Source organism: Coregonus lavaretus, assembly GCF_964263955.1.
Source record: "Coregonus lavaretus genome assembly, chromosome: 15".
NCBI lineage: Eukaryota > Metazoa > Chordata > Actinopteri > Salmoniformes > Salmonidae > Coregonus > Coregonus lavaretus.
The window spans coordinates 19,613,136-19,639,340 of record NC_140002.1 but is presented as its reverse complement, the minus strand read 5'-3'; the positions used below and the strand labels follow the sequence as shown (position 1 = coordinate 19,639,340).

General features: G+C 41.3%; 1 protein-coding gene across 1 annotated transcript in view; it reads right to left on the bottom strand.

Moving 5' to 3' along the window:
- Window positions 1-26,205, bottom strand: part of LOC311142225 (putative ATP-dependent RNA helicase DDX10) — a 116,592-nt gene that overhangs the window by 73,220 nt on the left and 17,167 nt on the right. The window contains exons 10-13 of the mRNA XM_084177832.1: window positions 24,296-24,397; window positions 12,388-12,475; window positions 11,752-11,840; window positions 3,786-4,143 (exon numbers count right to left, since the gene is read on the bottom strand). Of these exons, the coding sequence (XP_084033958.1) occupies window positions 3,786-4,143; window positions 11,752-11,840; window positions 12,388-12,475; window positions 24,296-24,397 (637 nt within the window). The remainder of the gene's footprint in view (window positions 1-3,785; window positions 4,144-11,751; window positions 11,841-12,387; window positions 12,476-24,295; window positions 24,398-26,205) is intronic.

Sequence of the window (26,205 nt, the reverse complement as noted above, 5' to 3'; positions counted from 1 at the left end):
GTGTTCTTGGGGTCATAGGCAGCATTCCTCCTCCTCCAAACATGGCGAGTTGAGTTGATGCCAAAGAGCTCGATTTTGGTCTCATCTGACCACAACACTTTCACCCAGTTCTCCTCTGAATCATTCAGATGTTCATTGGAAAACTTCAGACGGCCCTCTATATGTGCTTTCTTGAGCAGGGGGACCTTGCGGGCGCTGCAGGATTTCAGTCCTTCACGGCGTAGTGTGTTACCAATTGTTTTCTTGGTGACTATGATCCCAGCTGCCTTGAGATCATTGACAAGATCCTCCCGTGTATTTCTGGGCTGATTCCTCACCGTTCTCATGATCATTGCAACTCCACGAGGTGAGATCTTGCATGGAGCCCCAGGCCGAGGGAGATTGACAGTTCTTTTGTGTTTTTTCCATTTGCGAATAATCGCACCAACTGTTGTGACCTTCTCACCAAGCTGCTTGGCGATGGTCTTGTAGCCCATTCCAGCCTTATGTAGGTCTACAATCTTGTCCCTGACATCCTTGTAGAGCTCTTTGGTATTGGCCATGGTGGAGAGTTTGGAATCTGATTGATTGATTGATTCTGTGGACAGGTGTCTTTTATACAGGTAACAAGCTGAGATTGGGAGCACTCCCTTTAAGAGTGTGCTCCTAATCCTAGCTCGTTACCTGTATAAAAGACACCTGGGAGCCAAAAATCTTTCTGATTGAGATGGGGTCAAATACTTATTTCCCTCAATAAAATGCAAATAAATTTATAAAATTTTTGACAAGCGTTTTTCTGGATTTTTTTGTTGTTATTCTGTCTCTCATTCTTCAAATAAACCTACCATTAAAATGATAGACTGATCATTTCTTTGTCAGTGGGCAAACGTACAAAATCAGCAGGGGATCAAATACTTTTTTCCCTCACTGTAGGTATGTGTTTGGGTAAAAATAACATTTTTGTTTTATTCTATAAACTACTGACAACATTTCTCCCAAATTCCAAATAAAAATATAGTCATTTAGAGCTTTTATTTGCAGAAAATGACAACTGGTCAAAATAACAAAAAAGATGCAGTTTTGTCAGACCTCGAATAATGCAAAGAAAATAAGTTCATGTTCATTTTTAAACAACACAATAGCAATGTTTTAACTTAGGAAGAGAAATCAATATTTGGTGGAATAACCCTGATTTTCAATCACAGCTTTCGTGCGTCTTGGCACGCTCTCCACCATTCTTTCACATTGATGTTGGGTTCGGGAACAATGTCAGAGCAAAAGGAAGAACGTTTTCTTCCAGGACAACCTTGTACGTGGCTTGATTCATGCGTCCTTCACAAAGACAAATCTGCCCGATTCCAGCCTTGCTGAAGCACCCCCAGATCATCACCGATCCTCCACCAGATTTCACAGTGGGTGCGAGACGCTGTGGATTGTAGGCCTCTCCAGGTCTCCGTCTAACCATTAGACGACCAGGTGTTGGACAAAGCTGATAATTGGACTCATCAGAGAAGATGACCTTACTCCAGTCCTCTACGGTCCAATCCTTATGGTCTTTTGCAAACCTCAGCCTGGCTCTTCTTTGCTTCTCATTGATGAAGGGCTTTTTTCTAGCTTTGCACAACTTCAGCCCTGCCCCTAGGAGCCCCTCACTGTGCACTTCACCCCAGCTGCCATTTGCCATTCTTTTTGTAGGACAGTTGTTGAGTGACATTCGAATGAGTTGGCGGTCATCCCGGTCAGTAGAGAGTTGTTTTTGCCCTCTGCCGGTCTGTAGCTTTGTTGTCCCCAATGTCTGCTGCTTGACCTTGTTCTTATGAACCGCCGTCTTTGAAATTTTAAGGATGGAAGCAACCTGACCCTCACTTTATCCCTCTGACAGTTAAGCCATAAGTGAACCCTTCTTTCCTTTTCAACTCTTTTGGCATGGTCAATAGTTATTTTTTGATTAATATTAATTTTGAGGTACTATTAGCACAGTTTTTGCCATCCAGCTGGTCCTATTGCAAGAGGATAGTGATGACCACAGCAGTGTTTTTTATACTTTTCCTCGTTAAATAAGATTTGGTTCATGTGATCACCTAATCAGTACCTAATTCAGTAGAATGAAGTGTGCCTGTGTTCGAATTCAACAGACACTGGAATGGAATGGCTGTCATACATGTAGAGATGCTGATTTAAGAAAAATTTGCAGTGGTCTCTTAATTTTTTCCACAGCTCATTCTATGAGTTTGTGTGTGTGTGTATATATATATATATATATATATATATATATATATATATATATATATATATATATATATATATATATATATATATATATATATATATATATATATATATATATATATATATATATATATATACACATCAAAAAATATATGGGGGATTGGAAATTATGCAGACAATTACATTGATGAAAACTACACTCTATCTGCAATATTAAAGCTGATGTACCCCCCCCCCCCCCCATTTGTAAATAAAAAACTAAAACAAATGAATAATCATTCTTTTTTAAAGTAGCTATTACACAATACTAACCTAAATGAGTGAAAAGAAGGAAGCCTGTATAGAATAAAATGCATGCATCCTGTTTGCAACAAGGTACTAAAGTAATACTGCAAAACATTTGGCAAAGCAATTCACTTTTTGTCCTGAATACAAAGTGTTATGTTCGGGGCAAATCCAATACATCACATTATGGAGTACCACTCTCCATATTTTAAGGCATAGTGGTGGCTGCATCATGTTATTGGTATGCTTGTAATCGTTAAGGATTGGGGAGATTTTCAGGATTAAAAAAAGAAACTGAACAGAGCTGAGCACAGGCAAAAATCCTAGAGGAAAACCTGGTTCAGTCTGCTTTCCACCAGACACTGGGAGATGAATTCACCTTTCAGCAGGACAATAACCTAAAACACAAGGCCAAATCTACACTGGAGTTGCTTACCAAGAACACTGTGAATGTTCCTGAGTGGCAGAGTTACAGTTATGACTTAAGTCTGCTTGAAAATATATGGGAAGACCTGAAAATGGTTGTCTTGCAATGATCAGCAACCAAGTTGACAGAGCTTGAAGAATTTAAAAAATCATAAATTGGCAAATGTTGCACAATCCAGGTGTGGAAAATACTCTTACAGATTTACCCAGAAAGACTCACAGCTGTAATCGCTGCCAAAGGTGATTCTAACATGTATTGACTCAGGGGGTTGAATACTTACTTAATCAACATATATCAGTGTTTTATTTTTCATAAATTTTGTACAAATGTTAGAATTTTTCTTCCACTTTGACACTACAGTATTTTGTGTAGATCGTAGTTATTTTTTATTATATCCATTTTAATCCCACTTTGTAAAACGACAAAATCAAGTAAAAAGTCAAGGAGTGTGAATACTTTCTGAAGGCAATGTACTGTATATACTATAGCCATTTGGGTTTCCACAACCTGGCCATTTTAGCACAATTTTCCAGAACAATTTTCTTACCTTTACCATTTTCCTTATAAACTTTTGTTTATTCTTACTGTAAGCTACTACATGTCGCTGTGGAGAATAACATGAAGTCATTCTGTCAAGTATAAAATGTTAAGTAACTTAAATGCAACATGAGTAATTAATTTACTGTACACCAGTGTTTCTTAATCATGGTTCTGGGGATCCAAAGGGATGCACGTTTGAGTTGATTAGTGGAATCACAAGTGTAGTGCTAAGGCAAAAAGGTGCACCCCTTTGTGTCCCCAGGACCAGGATTAAGAAACACTGGTGTACACAATACTGGCACCACAACAGCCAAGAGCACCTCACCTCATCATCCTGGTCTCCCTCCTCCAGACTGAAGACATCTTTTCTCTTCACTGTCAGTAGGTCCAAGTCCCTCAGATCTTCATCCTCCTCCTCTTCATCTGCACCAAAGATGAGACCCTTAGGCCCAGGCTGTAACTTTTCCTCGCCCACCTTCTCCTCCTCATCTGAGCTTTGGGAATCCCAAGCTTCAGCACTTGGCCCATCTCCTCTGAGCTTATCCTTGAAGCTCTTCAGTTCATTCTCCTCCTCCTCAGACTGGGCCACCTCTCCCTGCCCGCTGCTCTGCCAAGGGTCTGCTCTCTGCTTCTGGGCTTTGTTGAGGAAACGCACCCTTGGAGCAACAGCAAGGCCCAGAGAACTATCAAGAGTGGCACAAGGGAAGGACGACGATGAGTTAAACATTTCCTGAAATGTTTGGTTCATTTAGGAATTTACTCATAATTGCTATTGATAGGTGATTCTGATTGACGATGATTTCATCATGTCATGGTCCAAAAAGGCTTAAAATAGCTAGTGATGGCTAATTCAGCTCAAGCTAAACTACTCTAAACTAGATTATAGGATCACACAGCTTCTTCTAATGACGCCCCAGATCATTAATTAATTAATTAATTTATATATATCTATATATATATATATATATATATATATATATATATATATATATACACACACACAGTACCAGTCAAAGGTTTGGACACACCTACTCATTCAAGGGTTTTTCTTTATTTTTACTATTTTCTACATTGTAGAATAATAAATAAATAAATTAAATAAATAAAATAAAATAAAAATAAAATATATATATATATATATATATATATATATATAATGTGGGGAAAAAAAGTATTTAGTCAGCCACCAATTGTGCAAGTTCTCCCACTTAAAAAGATGAGAGAGGCCTGTAATTTTCATCATAGGTACACGTCAACTATGACAGACAAATTGATTTTTAATGAATTTATTTGCAAATTATGGTGGAAAATAAGTATTTGGTCACCTACAAACAAGCAAGATTTCTGGCTCTCACAGACCTGTAACTTCTTCTTTAAGAGGCTCCTCTGTCCTCCACTCGTTACCTGTATTAATGGCACCTGTTTGAACTTGTTATCAGTATAAAAGACACCTGTCCACAACCTCAAACAGTCACACTCCAAACTCCACTATGGCCAAGACCAAAGAGCTGTCAAAGGACACCAGAAACAAAATTGTAGACCTGCACCAGGCTGGGAAGACTGAATCTGCAATAGGTAAGCAGCTTGGTTTGAAGAAATCAACTGTGGGAGCAATTATTAGGAAATGGAAGACATACAAGACCACTGATAATCTCCCTCGATCTGGGGCTCCACGCAAGATCTCACCCCGTGGGGTCAAAATGATCACAAGAACGGTGAGCAAAAATCCCAGAACCACACGGGGGGACCTAGTGAATGACCTGCAGAGAGCTGGGACCAAAGTAACAAAGCCTACCATCAGTAACACACTACGCCGCCAGGGACTCAAATCCTGCAGTGCCAGACGTGTCCCCCTGCTTAAGCCAGTACATGTCCAGGCCCGTCTGAAGTTTGCTAGAGTGCATTTGGATGATCCAGAAGAGGATTGGGAGAATGTCATATGGTCAGATGAAACCAAAATAGAACTTTTTGGTAAAAACTCAACTCGTCGTGTTTGGAGGACAAAGAATGTTGAGTTGCATCCAAAGAACACCATACCTACTGTGAAGCATGGGGGTGGAAACATCATGCTTTGGGGCTGTTTTTCTGCAAAGGGACCAGGACGACTGATCCGTGTAAAGGAAAGAATGAATGGGGCCATGGATCGTGAGATTTTGAGTGAAAACCTCCTTCCATCAGCAAGGGCATTGAAGATGAACCGTGGCTGGGTCTTTCAGCATGACAATGATCCCAAACACACCGCCCGGGCAACGAAGGAGTGGCTTCGTAAGAAGCATTTCAAGGTCCTGGAGTGGCCTAGCCAGTCTCCAGATCTCAACCCCATAGAAAATCTTTGGAGGGAGTTGAAAGTCCGTGTTGCCCAGCGACAGCCCCAAAACATCACTGCTCTAGAGGAGATCTGCATGGAGGAATGGGCCAAAATACCAGCAACAGTGTGTGAAAACCTTGTGAAGACTTACAGAAAACGTTTGACCTGTGTCATTGTCAACAAAGGGTATATAACAAAGTATTGAGAAACTTTTGTTATTGACCAAATACTTATTTTCCACCATAATTTGCAAATAAATTCATTAAAAATCCTACAATGTGATTTTCTGGAGAAAAAAAATCTCATTTTGTCTGTCATAGTTGACGTGTACCTATGATGAAAATTACAGGCCTCTCTCATATTTTTAAGTGGGAGAACTTGCACAATTGGTGGCTGACTAAATACTTTTTTCCCCACTGTGTGTGTGTATATATATATATAAAACAAATGAAAATAAAAAATATACTCAAAAAATTAAATTAGAAAAATAAATTGTAAAGTGGTTGTCCCACTGGCTATCATAAGGTGTATGCACCAATTTGTAAGTCACTCTGGATAAGAGCATCTGCTAAATGACGTAAATGTAATGTAAATAATATAATAATAGTGAAGACATCAAAACTATGAAATAACACATATGGAATCATGTAGTAACCAAAGAAAATGTTAAACAAATCAAAATATATTTTATATGAGAGATTCTTCAAATAGCCACCCTTTGCCTTGATGACAGCTTTGCACACTCTTGGCATTCTCTCAATTCCTGACATGTAATCCTAGTAAAAATTCCCTGTCTTAGGTCAGTTAGGATCACCACTTTATTTTAAGAATGTGAAATGTAAGAATAATAGTAGAGAGAATGATTGATTTCAGCTTTTCTTTCTTTCATCACATTCCCAGTGGGTCAGAAGTTTACATACACTCAATTAGTATTTGTAGCATTGCCTTTAAATTGTTTAACTTGGGTCAAACGTTTCGGGTAGCTTTCCACAAGCTTCCCACAATAAGTTGGGTGAATTTTGGCCCATTCCTCCTGACAGAGCTGGTGTAACGGAGTCAGGTTTGTAGGCCTCCTTGCTCGCACACGCTTTTTCAGTTCTGCCTACACATTTTCTATAGGATTGAGGGCTTTGTGATGGCCACTCCAATACCTTTACTTTGTTGTCCTTAAGCCATTTTGCCACAACTTTGGAAGTATGCTTGGGGTCATTGTCCATTTGGAAGACCCATTTGCGACCAAGCTTTAACTTCCTGACTGATGTCTTGAGATGTTGCTTCAATATATCCACATCATTTTCCTTCCTCATGATGCCATCTATTTTGTGAAGTGCACCAGTCCCTCCTGCAGCAAAGCACCCCTACAGCATGATGCTGCCACCCCCGTGCTTCACAGTAGGGATGGTGTTCTTCGACTTGCAAGCCACCCCCTTTTTCCAAACATAACGATGGTTATTATGGTAGACCAGAGGACATTTCTCCAAAAAGTATGATCTTTGTCCCCATGTGCAGTTGCAAACCATAGTCTGGCTTTTTTTATGGCGGTTTTGGAGCAGTGGCTTCTTCCTTGCTGAGCGGCCTTTCAGGTTATGTCGATATAGGACTTGTTTTACTGTGGATATAGATACTTTTGTACCTGTTTCCTCCAGCATCTTCACAAGGTCCTTTGCTGTTGTTCTGGGATTGATTTGCACTTTTCGCACCAAAGTACGTTCATCTCTAGGAGACAGAATGCGTCTCCTTCCTGAGCGGTATGACGGCTGCGTGGTCCCATGGTGTTTATACTTGCGTACTATTGTTTGTACAGATGAACGTGGTACCTTCAGGCGTTTGGAAATTGCTCCCAAGGATGAACCAGACTTGTGAAGGTCTACCATTTATTTTCCTGAGGTCTTGGCGGATTTCTTTTGATTTTCCAATTATGTCAAGCAAAGAGGCACTGAGTTTAAAGGTAGGCCTTGAAATACATCCACAGGTACACCTCCAATTGACTCAAATGATGTCAATAAGCCTATCAGAAGCTTCTAAACCCATGACATCATTTTCTGGAATTTTCCAAGCTGTTTAAAGGCACAGTCAACTTAGTGTTTGTAAACTTCTGACCCACTGAAATTGTGATACAGTGAATTATAAGTGAAATAATCTGTCTGTAAACAATTGTTGGAAAAATTACTTGTGTCATGCACAAAGTAGATGTCCTAACCGACCTTACAAAACTATAGTTTGTTAACAATACATTTGTGTAGTGGTTGAAAAACGAGTTTGAATGACTCCAACCTAAGTGTATGTAAACTTCCGACTTCAACTGTATTTAAGTATCCTCTGTAAAGAACAGTCAGGCCTTGTGCATAATGTAGGGTTTCCAATCAAAAACGTATTAACATTTGAATTGTGTAGATAATCCTCTAAGAAAACCAATGGTCCAAATCTCATGTTTCTATCATAATCCTTTCAGAAGTTATTGGTAACAACCCTTATAGGAAAAAAATAAAATTAATTTGGGTGACAATTTGGCCAGAGAAAAACAAATCATGGAATATTTTATAGAATATCACAGTAGCAGGATATAAAATTATCTACTGTATGAAGTAACCTACTGCCTATTTTTAAGGCAGACCATAAAAAAACGTTGTTTTAAATTTAATCCAGCCCATGTTTCTTAATCATTAATAGCAATTAAATGTAAAACACCTATGGGCGACTAAGTTTATATCCCCAATGAAATATTAGTGCTATTACTGTAACTCGTCTATAGCATCGCGTCAGCTAGGCTGGATGCTATGCGAGAATTAAGGCAACCTGACAGGCTCACCATTTAACTTGTCATCTTTCTTCTCGAATCCGGAGGACATAAAACACTAGAGGCAAGACCGTGATTTTTAGACATAACATGTAGTATTTACATATTTTAGTATATGCTTTTCATATTCATGCGAAATTCCTGTTATTTTTAAAAGACTTCAGAAAAACAAGCGTCTCTGACAAATCAACAGAACACTGAGCGTACTGCAAGCTTCTTATTTTCAAAGCATTTAATTCAGCTTGTGTCATGCTAATTTAGCTTTTTGTAACCCGAGGAAACAACTTTTAGACCGCCACCACATGTAAAATCCTGCACTGCTCTGTCAACAGAGATCGGTGCTTATCATCTGATATATTAGTTTATGAAATCCTACTTTTTGTATATAAATGTTAATGATATGTTAGAGAAAGACCCCACTGAATAATTCAGAACATGAAGAATAAAATGCCGAATAGTTAATCAACATTTTAAGCTGCATCAGCCTCATTGCTTTTAAAAAGTTTTATGATGCGAGCGGTTGTATTAATTTGGGAACTATTGCATCCCACAACTGTCCCAGACTATGTTTGGAATATTTCTTTCACGCGCAGATGGACAAGTTGACCACTAAAATAGGTCAACTTTTGTACTATGGGGGATAGTAGATTGACATAGGCTAGTGCTTTTCCTGATCGTTAGGGGGCATTATGGCCACACTAGGGGGATGTCGCCGGGAAACTCAAGACATTATCAAGTGCTTGTCAAATTATGAATGAGAGACTGATGAAGTGTGTGCAGCCTGTGCAAGAAACAAAGCAGAGCACATGCCTTTCATGCAACTTTTTCAAATCATCATTAGTCGCATCATGCAGCCTTAGAATGTATTAAAAATCCACAACATACAGTGCATTCAGAAAGTATTCAGACCCCTTGACGTTTTCCACGTTTTGTTACAGCCTTATTCTACAATCGATGAAATTGTTTTTTTCCCCTCATCAATCTACACACAATACCCCATAATGACAAAGCAAAAACTGGTTCATAGAAATGTTTGCAAATGTATTAAAAATAAAAAACTTAAATATCACAATTACATATGTATTCAGACCCTTTCCTCAGTACTTTGTTGAAGCCCCTTTGGCAGCGATTACAGCCTTGATTCTTCTTGGGTAGGACGGTACAAGCTTGGCAAACCTGTATTTGGGGAGTTTCTCCCATTCTTCTCTGCAGATCCTCTCAAGCTCTGTCAGGTTGGATGGGGAGCGTCGCTGCACAGCTATTTTCAGGTCTCTCCAGAGATGTTCGATCGGGTTCAAGTCCGGGCTCTGGTTGGGCCATTCAGCGACTTGTCCCGAAGCCACTCCTGTGTTGTCTTGGCAGTGTGCTTAGGGTCGTTTTCTTGTTGGAAGGCGAACCGTCGCCCCAGTCTGAAGTCCTGAGCGCTCTGGAGCAGGTTTTCATCAAGGATCTCTGTACTTTGCGCTGTTCATCTTTCCCTCAATCCTGACTAGTCTCCCAGTCCCTGCCACTGAAAAACATACCCACAGGATGATCCATGCTTCACCGTAGGGATGGTGCCAGATTTCCTCCAGAAGTGACGCTTGGCATTCAGGCCAAAGAGTTAAATCTTGCTTTCATCAGACCAGAGAATCTTGTTTCTCATGGTCTGAGAGTCCTTTAGGTGCCCTTTGGCAAACTCCAAGAGGGCTGTCATGTACCTTTTACTGAGGAGTGGCTACCGTCTGGCCACTCCACCATAAAGGCCTGATTGGTGGAGTGCTGCAGAGATGGTTTTCCTTCTGGAAGGTTCTCCCATCTCCACAGAGGAACTCTGGAGCTCTGTCAAAGTGACCATCGGGTTCTTGGTCACCTCCCTGACCAAGGCCCTTCTCCCCCGATTGCTCAGTTTGGCCAGCTCTAGAAGAGTCTTGGTGGTTCCAAACTTCTTCCATTTAAGAATGATGGAGGCCACTGTGTTCTCGGGGACCTTCAATGCTGCAGAAATGTTTTGGTACTCTTCCCCAGATCTAAAGCCTCGACACAATCCTGTCTCAGAGCTCTACGGACAATTCCTTCGACCTCATGGCTTGGTTTTTGCTCTGACATGCACTGTCAACTGTAGAACCTTAGACAGGTGTGTGCCTTTCCAAATCATGTCCAATCAATTGAATTTACCACAGGTGGCCTTCAATCAAGTTGTAGAAACATCTCAAGGATGATCAATGGAAACAGGATGGACCTGAGCTCAATTTCGAGTCTCATAGCAAAGGGTCTGAATCCTTATGTAAATAAGGTATCTGTTTTTTATTGTTAATACATTTCCCAACTTTTCTAAAAACCTGTTTTCGCTTTGTCATTATGGGGTATTGTGTGTAGATTGATGAGGAAAATAGTTTATTTAATCAAAATGTGGAAAAAGTCAAGGGGTCTGAAAACTTTCCGAATGCACTGTATAGCCCAACGTTTATATCACAACTAAAGTTGCATAAATAACTCTAAATTAAGCATATAGGAGGACCTGTTTCTTTGTTAACCGCTCAACACACAATAGCCGCATGTGCGCACTCCCTCAGAAATTGTTTGGAGAAAACATCCTTTCTATTTTATTCAGCTATGTTCAATTGTAATCTTTATACTATAAAATATTGCCACGCAATTCTAAGCAAATCAGGTCTGCTAAATGAACTAGTGTAGCCCACAGCCATACGTCATAGCCCGATCAGGGCCTAACATATGGACAACTGAAAGTATGCTATTCTGTTCTTCTGAAATATACTACATTTTCTTCATGTTTCTTTAGACCTGTGTAAAATAAATAATGGATGTATTGTGATGGTGTAGGCTATATTAAATTGATTTATTAGACTTTTTAAAATATAGGATGTTCCAAAGGTCTACATAAGTGGCTCGTAGGCTATGAGTGGAAGCCAGGAGATGCTAAATGTGTTTATGTTAATTAACGGTCAATTACCGTGAGACCGGCAGTTATTTGCTTGACAATCACCGGTTGACAAGATTTCGTGACAGCCACAGCCCTAGTGAACACCCTACATAATGATGTACTGTCTGAGTACAATCACATGCCTAAATAACAGGCATATTGTGGACTGGGAAGCCCTGAACAATTACAACATATGAAGAAAATGCTCCTCCACCGGTAGAGACAGCTAAGTGCTCAAAATGGCCCGTCTCCATCTTACTCACGCTGCGTACTCCTGGAGCTTGAGCTGGAACACATCAAAGACTTCTTTGTTCTTCATGAGGTAGACGGAGCGCAGGTAGGAGACAAAACACTACACAGAGAAAGAAAGCGAGAGAGGGAGATGGAAAGGTGAGCGATATTGACGCCAGCCATCTTCCAACAATAACAGCCAGCTGAGGGAGGCGATGAATCACACTGGATGGTGCAAGATGGTGATAAGGGCTCCTCTTTTCTCTTCGAGGGGGCTCTCTCTTCAGGAGAAATGTGTTGCCCGTCTCAAATTTTGATTAGAGGCTGAAGATGAAACAATCGGATGACTCACGAAATGGTGTAAAATCACGTTGTTATGAGTTCAAAAGGAGTGGGTATAACAATCGTACCATCTAGGTGGCGAGGTTGTTAGTGACAAGGCCAAAACACACACTGTTGGTGCATAAGAGGCAATTTCGATTTTCCATCGCATTTTAGTCATTTAGTCAAAAGTGTAAATAATGCAGTATGTAAATGCAGATGCCAACTCTAGATTTTATGGGTGTAAGCACTATGGGTGAAAATAACAACTCCTGTCCTGGAAGGCTACTGGCTTGACCCAATTCATCTCAACCCCCTGCCCTCACTGCCCCCTCCAGGACACTGACCCTCTGCGCTCGCTCCTTCTGTTCCTTCTCTTGGGCCAGGAAGGCCTCCAGCTTCTGCTGCACGCTCGCCAGCTTCTCTGGGTTCACCCTGGCAAAAAGAGAAAATACAACATTTAAATATTTTGAGAATCCACAAACCACATTACATTTGTAAAATGGATTAAAACAGTCAAAAGGTCACAGATGCATGGACACCAATATGGATAGAAACACACCGACACACAGGTTATTAGAGTGGACACGGTCCGTAACAAAACTTATCCAAGAATGGTTTATTTATCATCATTATCACAATGGACAAAATATAATTTCAGCAACAAACCCCAAAGTCAAAGCTATTTAGATCACAGCATGTCATTATATCGAAGAAAAAAAAGGATCTAGCACTATATTCTTTTTTTGAAAAAGCTAGCCACGCTAAGTCCATTTGTAGCACTGTAATAGATGGACTTCTTCTCTGTCAGGGTCTAGTGGGCACCTCTCACTGGCACAATGGCTCTCTGTGCCAGGCAGCTCTGCAGGAGAGAGGGGGCACATCAAAGGTCAATTTTCCTCTCCATTGCCCATCTCAGTGTCACAGAGGCCAAAGGAGACTGAAGGGGGATAATATAGTGGGAATGACAGGGAAATTAGTAACTGTCCCCCCTAACTATCCAATGCCAACATTAACAACAACCAGCCAGGCTGAGGGAAGGGTGTTTGTTTTGAGGTAGGAACCAGGGCTGCATTCCAATTCCCTACCCCTCCGCTCAAAGTGCTCACTGCACTTGCTTTCTTGGCTAATGGATATAAAAGCCATTGGATGGGTGTAGGGCTGTGGCGGTCATTACATTTTGTCAGCCGGTTATTGTCATGCAAAAGCCTGCCTGTCTCACGGTAATTGACCTTTAATTAACATAAACATGTTTAGCATATCCAGGCCTCCACACATACAAGCTGCTGATGTGCGCTTTTGGAACATCTACGTAAAAAAAAAAGTTAAATAAATCAATGGAATATACACCATCACAATAAATCCATTATTTTAGGCAGGTCTAAAGAAACATTAGGATATGAAGAAAATGTATTTCAGAAGAACAGAATATGAGTTGGCCTACTGCATGTTATCTGGCTATGCACCATGGCCATTGGCTGTAGGCTTGTTCATTTAGCAGACAAGATATGGTTCTAAGTCCTTTGCCATTATTTTATATTATATGATTTTATAGTAAGAAGAATATAATTGACCTCATATATAGGCCTATGCTTACGCATAAGCACTAATATGCATATGGTTGTTTTGAATGAATCACCTTAGAAAGCGCACTGTCCATTTCATTGCGTTAGGCTTTAAAACAACATCCACAACGACCATGTTTTCCACTCAGTTTCAACCTGTTTAATTTCTTTCTTCAAACTGATCAATCAATCACAGTGAGGTGAGTTTTAAAAGCACATACTGTTTTGATAAGTGTTTGATGTGATTTTCAATAGCCTTTGCATTGATGTCAGAGTGGTTAGAGAGACAATAAAGCCCTGAGTACCAGGCCATTAGTGACCTAATGATCGTTAGCGAGTTGGGTACTACTAACGAATGTCCATGACTCAACAGTCACATAGAATTTTACTGCGGTCATGACTGAGGACTGCCGGTGGGGCGGCAATACAGTCACCACAACAGCCCTAGATGGGTGTTAGCAAGGGCCAGAGTAAGTTTCCAATATATTTCTTCCACCAGTCCATTCATTTTGAGGGGAAGTGAATGAGTGCACACTTTGGGGAAAAGGAAATGAGCCCTTATAGTAGTGCATATTAGCTGTCAAGTCAGAACGAGTTCACAAAAAAAGAAAAAAATACTGACTTGAAGGTTAATTGGGTAGCACTCACTATCATCCATCATTCAGTTTGGCCAGTCAACCCTCAAAATATCATCACTGGTGAACTTGCACCAATGTCACTTCTCCATTAAGCATCAGTTTCATTTCAAAGCCCTTTGCTTGACCCGTGAGCTTGAGACTCCTGAGTGGCGCAGTGGTCTAAGGCACTGCATCGCAGTGCTAACTGTGCCACTAGAGATCCTGGTTCGAATCCAGGCTCTGTCGCAGCCGGCCGTGACCGGGAGACTCATGGGCGGCGCACAATTGGCCCAGCGTCGTCTAGGGTAGGGTAGGGAATGGCTGGCAGGGATGTAGCTCAGTTGATAGAGCATGACGTTTGCAACGCCAGGGTTGTGGGTTCGATTCCCACGGGGGGCCAGTATAAAAAAAATATGTAATCACTAACTGTAAGTCGCTCTGGATAAGAGCGTCTGCTAAATGACTAAAATGTAAATGTAAAATGAGATAATTAGCGAACAAAAAAAACAAAAAACAATTTTGTTATCTCTGTGACTAAAACTGCTCCAGTCGTAGAATCAAATTGGGATACAACTACAATCTAGTCAATACATAGGTGCACAAATCAAGTCCCTATGCAAGAGAGTAATCGGCCCATTCTAAAATCAGTTGTTGATTTAACAGAAAGAATTACTGAGCAGCATGTTACGGACGTTGGGAGATCCAAACTGTGCACCACTAGCCAGGACAAATAAGATGAGTGAGAGATGAAATGGGATGATTTTCCGCTGAACGACTTTCACTACGCATTGAAACACACACACACACAGGAGAGGGTAAAGCCGCATTATCCACCATCCATCCTGAACGTCCACCAGTGTAATTCCCATTCTCCTCACGCAATCACTCTGCCAGGTGGAGAGAAGCTGACGACCTTGCATCCTGCTGATAAAACCGTGTCGGCCCAGCACGACACACACTCCTCAACACACACACACACCTCATACAACAGCCCCAACAAACATCTTACGCAGTCACGACTTACCACCAGTCACCTCCACAACATGCATGAATTCACACCTGATCACCCAAACACACTCGAAAACAGCACCGAAAATTCACACCACAGAAGGTGGACTGGAGGTATGCGTGTCAAAGTGAGGTCTACTGTACATATCTTATTTTCAGTCAAAACAGATCCCCAAACATACCTTGCTGCAGGCTGACCTACTCCCCCGCCCAGAACCCCAACACCCAGTCCTCCCCCATCTTACTCTCCCACTCTCTCTGTCTGCCCCTCTTCTCTATAATGAAATTGAGTCCTGTTGATTTTCAGTTTCACAAGCAACGTATTACCTAGCGGCTGCTCTCAGGCACAATCAAAAGGAAGAAATCGAGATCATCATGAACTTCTTTTGATAACCATTATTGACTTAATTTCCTGTGAATAATACATTTTCATTGTGTCAGTGAAAATGTCTGTCTGGTTTAATATTGGCATTATTATTAATGGAGTAAATCCCCAGCCTAAATGTCAGTAAAACGCATGCAAAGCATGCAAGACTGTACACGAGTGATTCCTCAGGAATCCAGGACAAAAAGAATAGCATGATTTGGGGGAATTTTACGAATTGTAATCCATAGAACGGTCCTTTGGAGGAAGGATTGCTGACATATATTTGATATTTTGTAATTGAGAAATAATAAAAGTAGGCATATTTATGACGTTTTGGCCTTACCCAGGCCTCCTTTAAGACTCCAGAATGTTTCATCTGTAGGTGCTACAAAGCAAAACTGTGTCATATGAAGCTTTACGGCTTGCTCTGTAATAGGATTAGTATTTTGATATGAATATTTTTTTTACATTCATCTAAGAATATCGAAATATATTTTGATATGGCAATTTTTTTTTAAAATATTGTTGAACATAATATTCTCAAACTCAACTCTGGACCTCGAAGCCAGTTCCACTGCATTTTTTCTATTGTTACCCTTTAAATCAGGGACTGATTTAGACCTGGGACCAGGTGTGTGTAAATTAAATATCAGGTAGAACAGAAAACCAGCAGGCTCCGGACCTCATAGGGTAAGAGTTGAATACCCCTGCTATGCGGGCATATCAAAGTTCCAGAGTGGGATCTCTGCTACTTTTAGAGTTTGATCCAATTTGTAAGCATTCCCAAAAGTGTGAATGTGAATCCAATCAATCAATGTCTGGTTGTGCGCCTATGCCAGGGGAGGCTTAGCTCTATGAATCATAATTGCACAAAGCCTATGACTTGGCAGGGAATACTATTTGTAGATCAGTGATTCAACACCTCACTTTGCTGAAGTTGATCCTCTCCAACAGATTCAATCCCTGATTATCGGAGGTTATAATAAATAAGGCAATTACGACAGTTATAGGGGAGAGACTATGAATACAACCATGGAAGGACAAAAAAAAAATCAGAATATCGCCAATACCCCGCTGGGACGCTCTCTGCAGATGACATGGATATATTCTGCAAAACCTTCCATTTAGCATTAGATTATCGGCAGAAAGACAAGCATGTAAAAAAATATATAAAAAAATATATAAAAAAATAACACGCCATCTCAGAAGAATGCTTCTACCCAAGACAGTTTAGATAGGGGGCAGGCCGTGGAGAATTCGGTAGTGGCTTTTGCAAGCGCGAACATCCGTCTTCAAAAAGTTGACAATCCCAAAATGTGCGCATTCATTAACACACGTAAAGAACGGAGGTGCAGTCCTTAACACAAGTGGCCGAATAAGGAGACTGCACCTACCAAGGGTAGCAACAAAACAAGACAGAAAGTCTCTCCATAATAATCATTATTTGGATAGTCCATCTGTGGATGCTCTACAGCAGGGCTCTCCAACCCTGTTCCTGGAGAGCTACGCTCCTGTAGGGTCACTCCAACCCCAGTTGTAACTAACCTGATTCAGCTCACAACCAGCTAATTATTAGAATCAGGTGTGCTAGATTAGAGTTGGAATGAAAATCTGTAGGACGGTAATTCTCCAGGAATAGGGTTGGAGTACAGACAATCAGTAACATTTCAACTACCTCTCTAACCCTAACCCTTCTCCTAAACTTTACCCTAACCCTAGTACTAACTCTAATCTTAACCTTTTTATTTTTTGTACTTTTTACTTTTTCTCCCCAATTAGTAGTTACAGTCTTGTCCCATCGCTGCTACTCCCGTACGGACTCGGGAGAGGCGAAGGTCGAGAGCCATGCCTCCTCCGAATCACGACCCTGCCAAGCCGCACTGTTCTTGACACACTGCTCGCTTAACCCGGAAGCCAGCCGCACCAATGTGTTGGAGGAAACACCGTACAACTGGTGACCGAAGTCAGCGTGAATGCGCCCGGCCTGCCACAAGGAGTCACTAGAGCGAGATGGGACAAGGACATCCCAGCTGGCCAAACCCTCCCCTAACCCGGACGATGCTGGGCCAATTGTGCACCGCCTCATGGGTCTCCCGGTCGCAGCCGGCTGCGATGCAGTGCCTTAAACCGCTGCGCCACTCGGGAGGCCATTTTACATGTATTTCTATAGCGAATAAATATGGCTACTTTATGTTCTGAAATAGTCGTACAGGAGGCATGGGTAAGGCCAAAACGTCCTAAATATGCCAACTTTGATTAATTATTTCTCAATTATGCTTTTAGATACAAATGTGAAATATATGTAAACATATGTCAACAATACTACCTCCAATAGGTACATTCTATGTATTCGATTGTGAAAATCCCTAAAATAATGGTATTTTTTTTGTCCTGGTTTCGAGAGGAATCACTATTTATATTTTTACACTGACTGCATGTGTGAGTAATATTGTATCGTGTTAAGATAGCACCTTGGGCATGATAAATTATCAAAATGTAATTCTAATTATTTCTGTAAATGTGTGAAAGAGTGAGTGAGTGTGTGTGTGTATACATATTTGTGGATGTGGAAGAGAGAGTGGCGTGAGTTTGTGTGCAAATGCACGCGTGTGTGTATGTGCCCGAGTATGCATGTGCTGCATGTTCCCCATAAACACCGTACGTCGGTTAAATAGCCGATAACTCATTGTAAGCCGGCTACTTTTCCACTTAAATTAACTAGGCTTCTTTTTATTTAAAAGTTTAAATTCTCTAATCAAAAAAGTCCATATAGCCTTCTCCCGCTAGAATGAACGATATGCACACAGATAGTTCATTCAATCGGTTAGTTACAACAATTATTTGATATGCATCTTCTAGTGATCTATTTATAGGACAGGCGCCTGTTAATCACAAAGTGAGCGATGACAGGAAAACTGCTGGTTTGTCAGTCTGTTTACTGCCCCGCCTCTCGGTACCTGTGTTATTGCTGTACACTGTGGTCTACAGTGAATTAATTTACACGTCCCATGTAATGCGAGTGGTAACGATGAGTTGAAATTCACTTAATTATTGTTTTGTGGCACATTAATTTATTAATTTTCTTTTGCGTGTTTCATAGACCAATACAGCCACGGAGTCGGGGCGCATAGGCAATTTACTGTGCTTTGATTGATGACCGAAGAGCTTGTGTTGGCTAGTTTATAAAAGGTTGCCAACTGACTGAATAAAGTCAATCTCCTACATCCCTTTGCGTTTCATAAAATCATACAACGTAGTTATGTCCATGGTATCGCACTGGAACATGTAAACCAAAGATCTTGTTTTTTATTTTCCTAGGATTCAAAGCCCATATTGAGACTTGCCAGTGACCGCTAGTGACTTGTTAGTGTAGCCTAGTGGTGGGTTGTTCGCGAACGAACGGCTCTTTTTTTTAAAGGATCTGTAGTTGAACGAAACTAAATTGGTGAGCGAGCCGTTCATTTGGCTCCTTAATTTGCATACTCGTAGGCTACTACTGCTTTTTGGCGGTTATATGCAGATAGATTATGAAAACATTCTATGAATACGTTGAATCCTCACGGCACGCACAATAGGTAGTGGGATAGGTAGAGCCTCATTCTGGTCCAAAATTTGATAACAGATTGGTTATAAAAGCTAATATCATGATACTGACATGGTATTATTAAAGAAATTGATATATGCCTAGTAATTTGATTAAAGTGTCGACAATGGAGTAGTCAACTGTTGCATTCTGTGTAACAAAGTCCATGTTTAACACCTGCTTCATTCTTCAATCATACCTCTAGGTCTATTCATGGGCACCAGACTTAGTAGAAATGTGCGGGTGCACAATCTGGCTGGGGTCTGGTTTCCTCCCTCTGAAAATGGTTGCATTTTTAAATCCTTTTTCCTGCAATTCTATATTGTTTCCCAACAGAGAATCCAAGTATACTTGACAGAACACAACCTTTTTTCTTAGGTTTTTGTAACAAACTAAATTGAAAGAGTAGACTAGATTTAGTTTTTGCCACAATAAATTAAATTGAAAGAGTAGATTAGACTCGTTTTTCTGACTAGATTACTAATCTACCGCCTTCCCTCAAAGTACCACCCACAGTGATTGACTGACAGGCCAAACTGTTAAAAAGATAGTTCACCCAAATTACAAAATGACATTGTTTCCTTACCCTAAGTGTTGTAGCAGAGCCAATAAAATACATAATTTGAAAAACAATCATTGTGGCAATTCATATCTTGCAGTAAAACTGTAAATATGACTTTAAATCTCAAGAGAAGACAAGTTTAATGTTAAAAAAGGTTCACTTAAGAAATAGTTCTGATCATATAAGCCTAGATGATATCCAAAACCACTAACAAACTAAATTCATATATTTTCTGTCATTTCAATTATAAAGTCAGGTCTTTCTACTCAATACCACAACTCCTTTTACCAATCTGGGAGGTACAGTGAGGGAAGAAAGTATTTGATCCCCTGCTGATTTTGTACGTTTGCCCACTGACAAAGAAATGATCAGTCTATCATTTTAATGGTAGGTTTATTTGAACAGTGAGAGACAGAATAACAACAAAAAAATCCAGAAAAACGCATGTCAAAAATGTTATAAATTGATTTGCATTTTAATGAGGGAAATTAGTATTTGACCCCCTCCCAATCAGAAAGATTTCTGTCTCCCAGGTGTCTTTTATACAGGTAACGAGCTGAGATTAGGAGCACACTCTTAAAGGGAGTGCTCCTAATCTCAGTTTGTTCACTGTATAAAAGACACCTGTCCACAGAAGCAATCAATCAATCAGATTCCAAACTCTCCACCATGGCCAAGACCAAAGAGCTCTCCAAGGATGTCAGGGACAAGATTGTAGACCTACACAAGGCTGGAATGGGCTACAAGACCATCGCCAAGCAGCTTGGTGAGAAGGTGACAACAGTTGGTGCGATTATTCGCAAATGGAAGAAACACAAAAGACCTGTCAATCTCCCTCGGCCTGGGGCTCCATGCAAGATCTCACCTCGTGGAGTTGCAATGATCATGTGAACGGTGAGGAATCAGCCCAGAAATACACGGGAGGATCTTGTCAATGATCTCAAGGCAGCTGGGACCATAGTCACCAAGAAAACAATTGGTAACACACTACGCCGTGAAGGACTGAAATCCTGCAGCGCCCGCAAGGTCCCCCTGCTCAAGAAAGCACATATACAGGCCCGTCTGAAGTTTGCCAATGAACATCTGAATGATTCAGAGGAGAACTGGGTGACCAAAATCGAGCTCTTTGGCATCAACTCAACTCGCCGTGCTTGGAGGAGGAGGAATGCTGCCTATGACCCCAAGAACACCATCCCCACCGTCAAACATGGAGGTGGAAACATTATGCTTTGGGGGTGTTTTTCTGCTAAGGGGAAGGGACAACTTCACCGCATCAAAGGGACGATGGACGGAGCCATGTACCGTCAAATCTTGGGTGAGAACCTCCTTCCCTCAGCCAGGGCATTGAAAATGGGTCATGGATGGGTATTCCAGCATGACAATGACCCAAAACACACGGCCAAGGCAACAAAGGAGTGGCTCAAGAAGAGCACATTAAGGTCCTGGAGTGGCCTAGCCAATCCCATAGAAAATCTGTGGAGGGAGCTGAAGGTTAGAGTTGCCAAACGTCAGCCTCGAAACCTTAATGACTTGGAGAAGATCTGCAAAGAGGAGTGGGACAAAATCCCTGCTGAGATGTGTGCAAACCTGGTGGCCAACTAAAAGAAACGTCTGACCTCTGTGATTGCCAACAAGAGTTTTGCCACCAAGTACTAAGTCATGTTTTGCAGAGGGGTCAAATACTTATTTCCCTCATTAAAATACAAATCAATTTATAACATTTTTGACATGCGTTTTTCTGGATTTTTGTTGTTATTCTGTCTCTCACTGTTCAAATAAACCTACCATTAAAATTATAGACTGATCATGTCTTTGTCAGTGGGCAAACGTACAAAATCAGCAGGGGATCAAATACTTTTCCCCCCTCACTGTAAAGTCGTTAAAGCATTCAATAATTTAGCTGTGAATTTCGGATGGAATCAAGGCATTAGAATGTACCAGAGGTCACCAAAATAGTGCTTGTTCTGCTATTTTTCCCCCCCGGGGGCTACACTGTGTGCTGTAAGGGCATCATGCTGGGCCCTGTGCCTATCAGCATTTAGCCAGAAAGGCTCAGGCCTAGTCTCCTCTGTGAAGGCAGAGCCAGTCTCGCTCTCTCCCTCACACGGTTGGCCTACTTACTGCACCGCTAAAAGCCCCTCAGCTTCACCTACAATGAATTGCAAAAGTATTCATCCCCCTTGGCATTTTTCCTATTTTGTTGCATTACAATCTGTAATTTAAATTGATTTTTATTTGGATTTCATGTAATGGACATACACAAAATAGTCCAAATTGGTGAAGTGAAATGAAAGAAATAACTTGTTTCAAAGAATTCTACAAAATAAATAACGGAAAAGTAGTGAGTGCATGTTTATTCACCCCCTTTGCTATGAAGCCCCTAAATAAGATCTGGTGCAACCAATTACCTTCAGAAGTCACATAATTAGTTAAATAAAGTCCACCTGTGTGTCACATGATCTCAGTATATATATATATATATACACACCTGTTCTGAAAGGCCCCAGAGTCTGCAGCACCACTAAGCAAGGGGCATCACCAAGCAAGCAGCACCATGAAGACCAAGGAGCAATCCAAACAGGTCAGGGACAAAGTTGTGGAGAAGTACTGATCAGGGTTGGCTTATAGAAAAAGATCCGAAACTTTGAACATCCCACGGAGCACCATTAAATCCATTATTAAAAAATTGAAAGAATATGGCACCACAACAAACCTGCCAAGAGAGGGCCACCCACCAAAACTCACGGACCGGGCAAGGAGGGCATTAATCAGAGAGGCAACAAAGAGACCAAAGATAGCCCTGAAGGAGCTGCAAAGCTCCACAGCGGAGATTGGAGTATCTGTTAATAGGACCACTTTAAGCCGTACACTCCACAGAGCTGGGCTTTACGGAAGAGTGGCCAGAAAAAAGCCATTGCTTAAAGAACAAAATAAGCAAACACGTTTGGTGTTCACCAAAAGGCATGTGGGAGACTCCCCAAACATATGGAAGAAGGTACTCTGGTCAGATGAGACTTTTTGGCCATCAAGGAAAACGCTATGTCTGGCGCAAACCCAACACCTCTCATCACCCCGAGAACACCATCCCCACAGTGAAGCATGGTGGTAGCAGCATCATGCTGTGGGGATGTTTTTCATCGGCAGGGACTGGGAAACTGGTCAGAATTGAAGGAATGATGGATGGCACTATATACAGGGAAAGTTCTTCCAGAGATTTGAGACTGGGACAGAGGTTCACCTTCCAGCAGGACAATGACCCTAAGCATACTGCTAAAGCAACACTTGAGTGGTTTAAGGGGAAACATTTAAATGTCTTGGAATGGCCTAGTCAAAGCCCAGACCTCAATTCAATTGAGAATCTGTGATATGACTTAAAGATTGCTGTACACGAGCGGAACCCATCCAACTTGAAGGAGCTGGAGCAGCCTTGAAGAATGGGCAAATATCCCAGTGGCTAGATGTGCCAAGCTTATAGAGACATACCCCAAGAGACTTGAAGCTGTAATTGCTGCAAAAGGTAGCTCTACAAAGTATTGACTTTGGGGGGGGGGGGGGGGGGGGTGAATAGTTATGCACGCTCAAGTAATTTTTTTTGGTCTTATTTCTTGTTTGTTTCACAAAAAAAAATATTTTGCATCTCTAAAGTGGTAGGCATGTTATACAAACCCCCAAAAAAATCCATTTTAATTCCAGGTTGTAAGGCAACAAAATAGGAAAAATGCCAAGGGGGGGTGAATATTTTCGCAAGCCACTGTACATCTCCCCATCTCACAAACAGCTCCAAAAACTAGAACCTCAAGGTCACTATTAAAACATGAAACTGGTGGTATCAAGCACACAACAGGGACAGGACAAGGGCACAGGTTGAATATGGGTCATTCAGAATATTACACATCACTCATAGCATGTCCATTTGAAGTGCATGTTTGAACTACAAGACACGTTTCAGAATCAGAATATTTAGGAAAGTCAGCTGGCTTGTTGACCCTCCCTGCTTTGCAAAACCTCCCCCATCTGTCCAATGTGTCCCAGTAAGGTAAAATAGTATTTGAATCATATGGTATCATGTAAACATTCTCACAGGGCCTCAGTTTATTTGGTTGGGGGGAGTGGGGGGTGAAAGGGCAGGTGGGAAGATGGAGACTAGAGCCGGGACGATACCAGTATCACGATACTCATTAGTATCGTGGCAAGGAAACAAAACACGAAGCGGGTTTAAATTCTTTAGGAAAACGGCCCTAATGTTGGAAACAAATATAATTATGTTGTCATCCAGTCACATTTATTTATTTTCCAAGCTATAGCACACCATATTTCACATAAAACAGGTTTTTAAAGGACCAAAGAGTTGCCATGGAAAATATATTACGACACTGGTATCGTCACAGCCCTAGTCGAGACAGAATTAAGGTTCAAAAGAGTAAGAGACACAAAACTAGTCCACCACCTGTTGTTTTGTTTTAATTTCTCACCTACAGTAGATCTCCACAGCAAACAGCCTGCCCAGTCCCAGTGAAATACAAGTATGTGTGAGAGGTTGTAGGTGAACTCACTGGATTCTGTTGATGGGGACTTTTTTCTCCTGGAGCTGGGACAGCATGCTCTCCTCCTCGGAGGGCAGCAGGACGAGCAGAGCCTCTCCTCCCTCCTTATACCTGTAAGGCGAAAAACAGCATTCTTTTTTTATTGTATGTCCTAAATGTACAAATAAGTCAATAGCTCAGAGGAGTGGATGTAATAATGTATGATGAACAAAAATATAAACGCAACATGCAACAATTTCAAAGATTTTACTGAGTTACAGTTCATAAGGAAATCAGTCAATTGATATAAATTCAGTAGGATTGGACATGTATTTCACATGACTGGGCAGGGGTGCAGCCATGGGTGGACCTGGGAGGGCATAGGTCCACCCACTGGGGAGCCAGGCCCAGCCAAACAGAATGAGTTTTTTCCCACAAAAGGACTTTATTACAGACAGAAATACTCTTCAAATTTGTGCACAACATTTGAGAGAAATACACTTTTTGTGCGTGTGGAACATTTCTGGGATCTTTTTCCCCAGCTCATGAAACATGGGACCAACATTTTACATGTTGTGTATATATTTTTGTTCAATGTAAAAGGATGATACTGCTCAACCACAAATGCATATATAACTTCTACAATATGCTATATTTGCACAGTTAATGGTGCACCTCTTATGATCATAAAGGACTTATTTTCATCATGAAAACCATGATGGAAAATAAGTCCTTTATGATTGTAAGAGGGGTATGGTTTTGCCATGATGAAAATAAGTCCTTTATGATTATAAGAGGGGTATGGTTTTGTGACCAAGTCAGAGACCCAGAGGGAGAGAGATGGGGTGCAAGAGAGGTGGCGGGGAGAGAGCTACATTCCTCTTCTCACCAAGAGATGCTGTGAAATGCATGCAGAGTCAGACTCTGTGGAGAGAAAGAGAAACAGACAGACAAACAAAGCTGTGGAGGCTGAGCTGATGCTACACTGGCAGCTGCAAGAGCTCTAGTTGCAAGAGCGCACGTCTCCCAAATTCTAATACCATCAGGCAGCTAGTTGGGTGTCTGGAGCCATCTTAAGTTGTCCGCATGCTTCCCAGCTGAAACATATTTTATGACGACATTTTGGTCTTCGGCAAGGGGTTTTTCGGCTATTCGGGCAGACCAAAAAATGTATAAAGGCAAGCTGAAGTCGGTCAATAGTGTGCAACTGCAGTCCGCAATTCGGGGCGGTCCTGCATGCGGGAGTTTCTGCATCCCGCCTGCTATGTACCGGAGAAAATCTAAAATACCGAAAAAAGGACACTGTCTACCGCACAGCAGGCGCGAGGCTGGGGCGACACCGTGTACTAGCTAGCTTGATAGTTAGCGACACCGTGTGCTTGGTAGTTAGCTAGCTGCAAGCACACGGTGTCTTCCCAGCCTCCTCTGTACCGGAGTCCTCCTTAGGACTAGCTGGCTAAGCTAGCACACAGTGTCCTTCGCTCCCGCCTGCCGAACACATGCTCTCGCCGTCGTTAACATAACTGCGGGCATTCCACCTTGTTGTTTATAATTATATTGGTCCATTTTTAAGTTAGGACAGTTACGTTAGGACAAATTGACCAACAGAAGTATAAAGAGGGGTTCCTGCAGATGCAGGATTCCCACATGCAGGAACGCCCCGAATTGCGGGCCGCAATTGCACCTTTCTCTAGTCGGTAGCCGAAGTCTACGCCCCTTCATCGGTGATTGGTCAACAGTAAAGATTCTTCAATGAAGTGAAGTGTTTGTTGTCATTCAACGAGAGAAAACATTTTCATGCACATTTTTTCACTTGAGAAATACTTGAGAAATAACATATTAGTTAGATGTAAAATTGCGCGACTAAGATATCCTCAGCAAAAATGTCCAAATTAATGACAGATTTCTTGAGTCATCTTAGATTAATTCTTAATATTTTG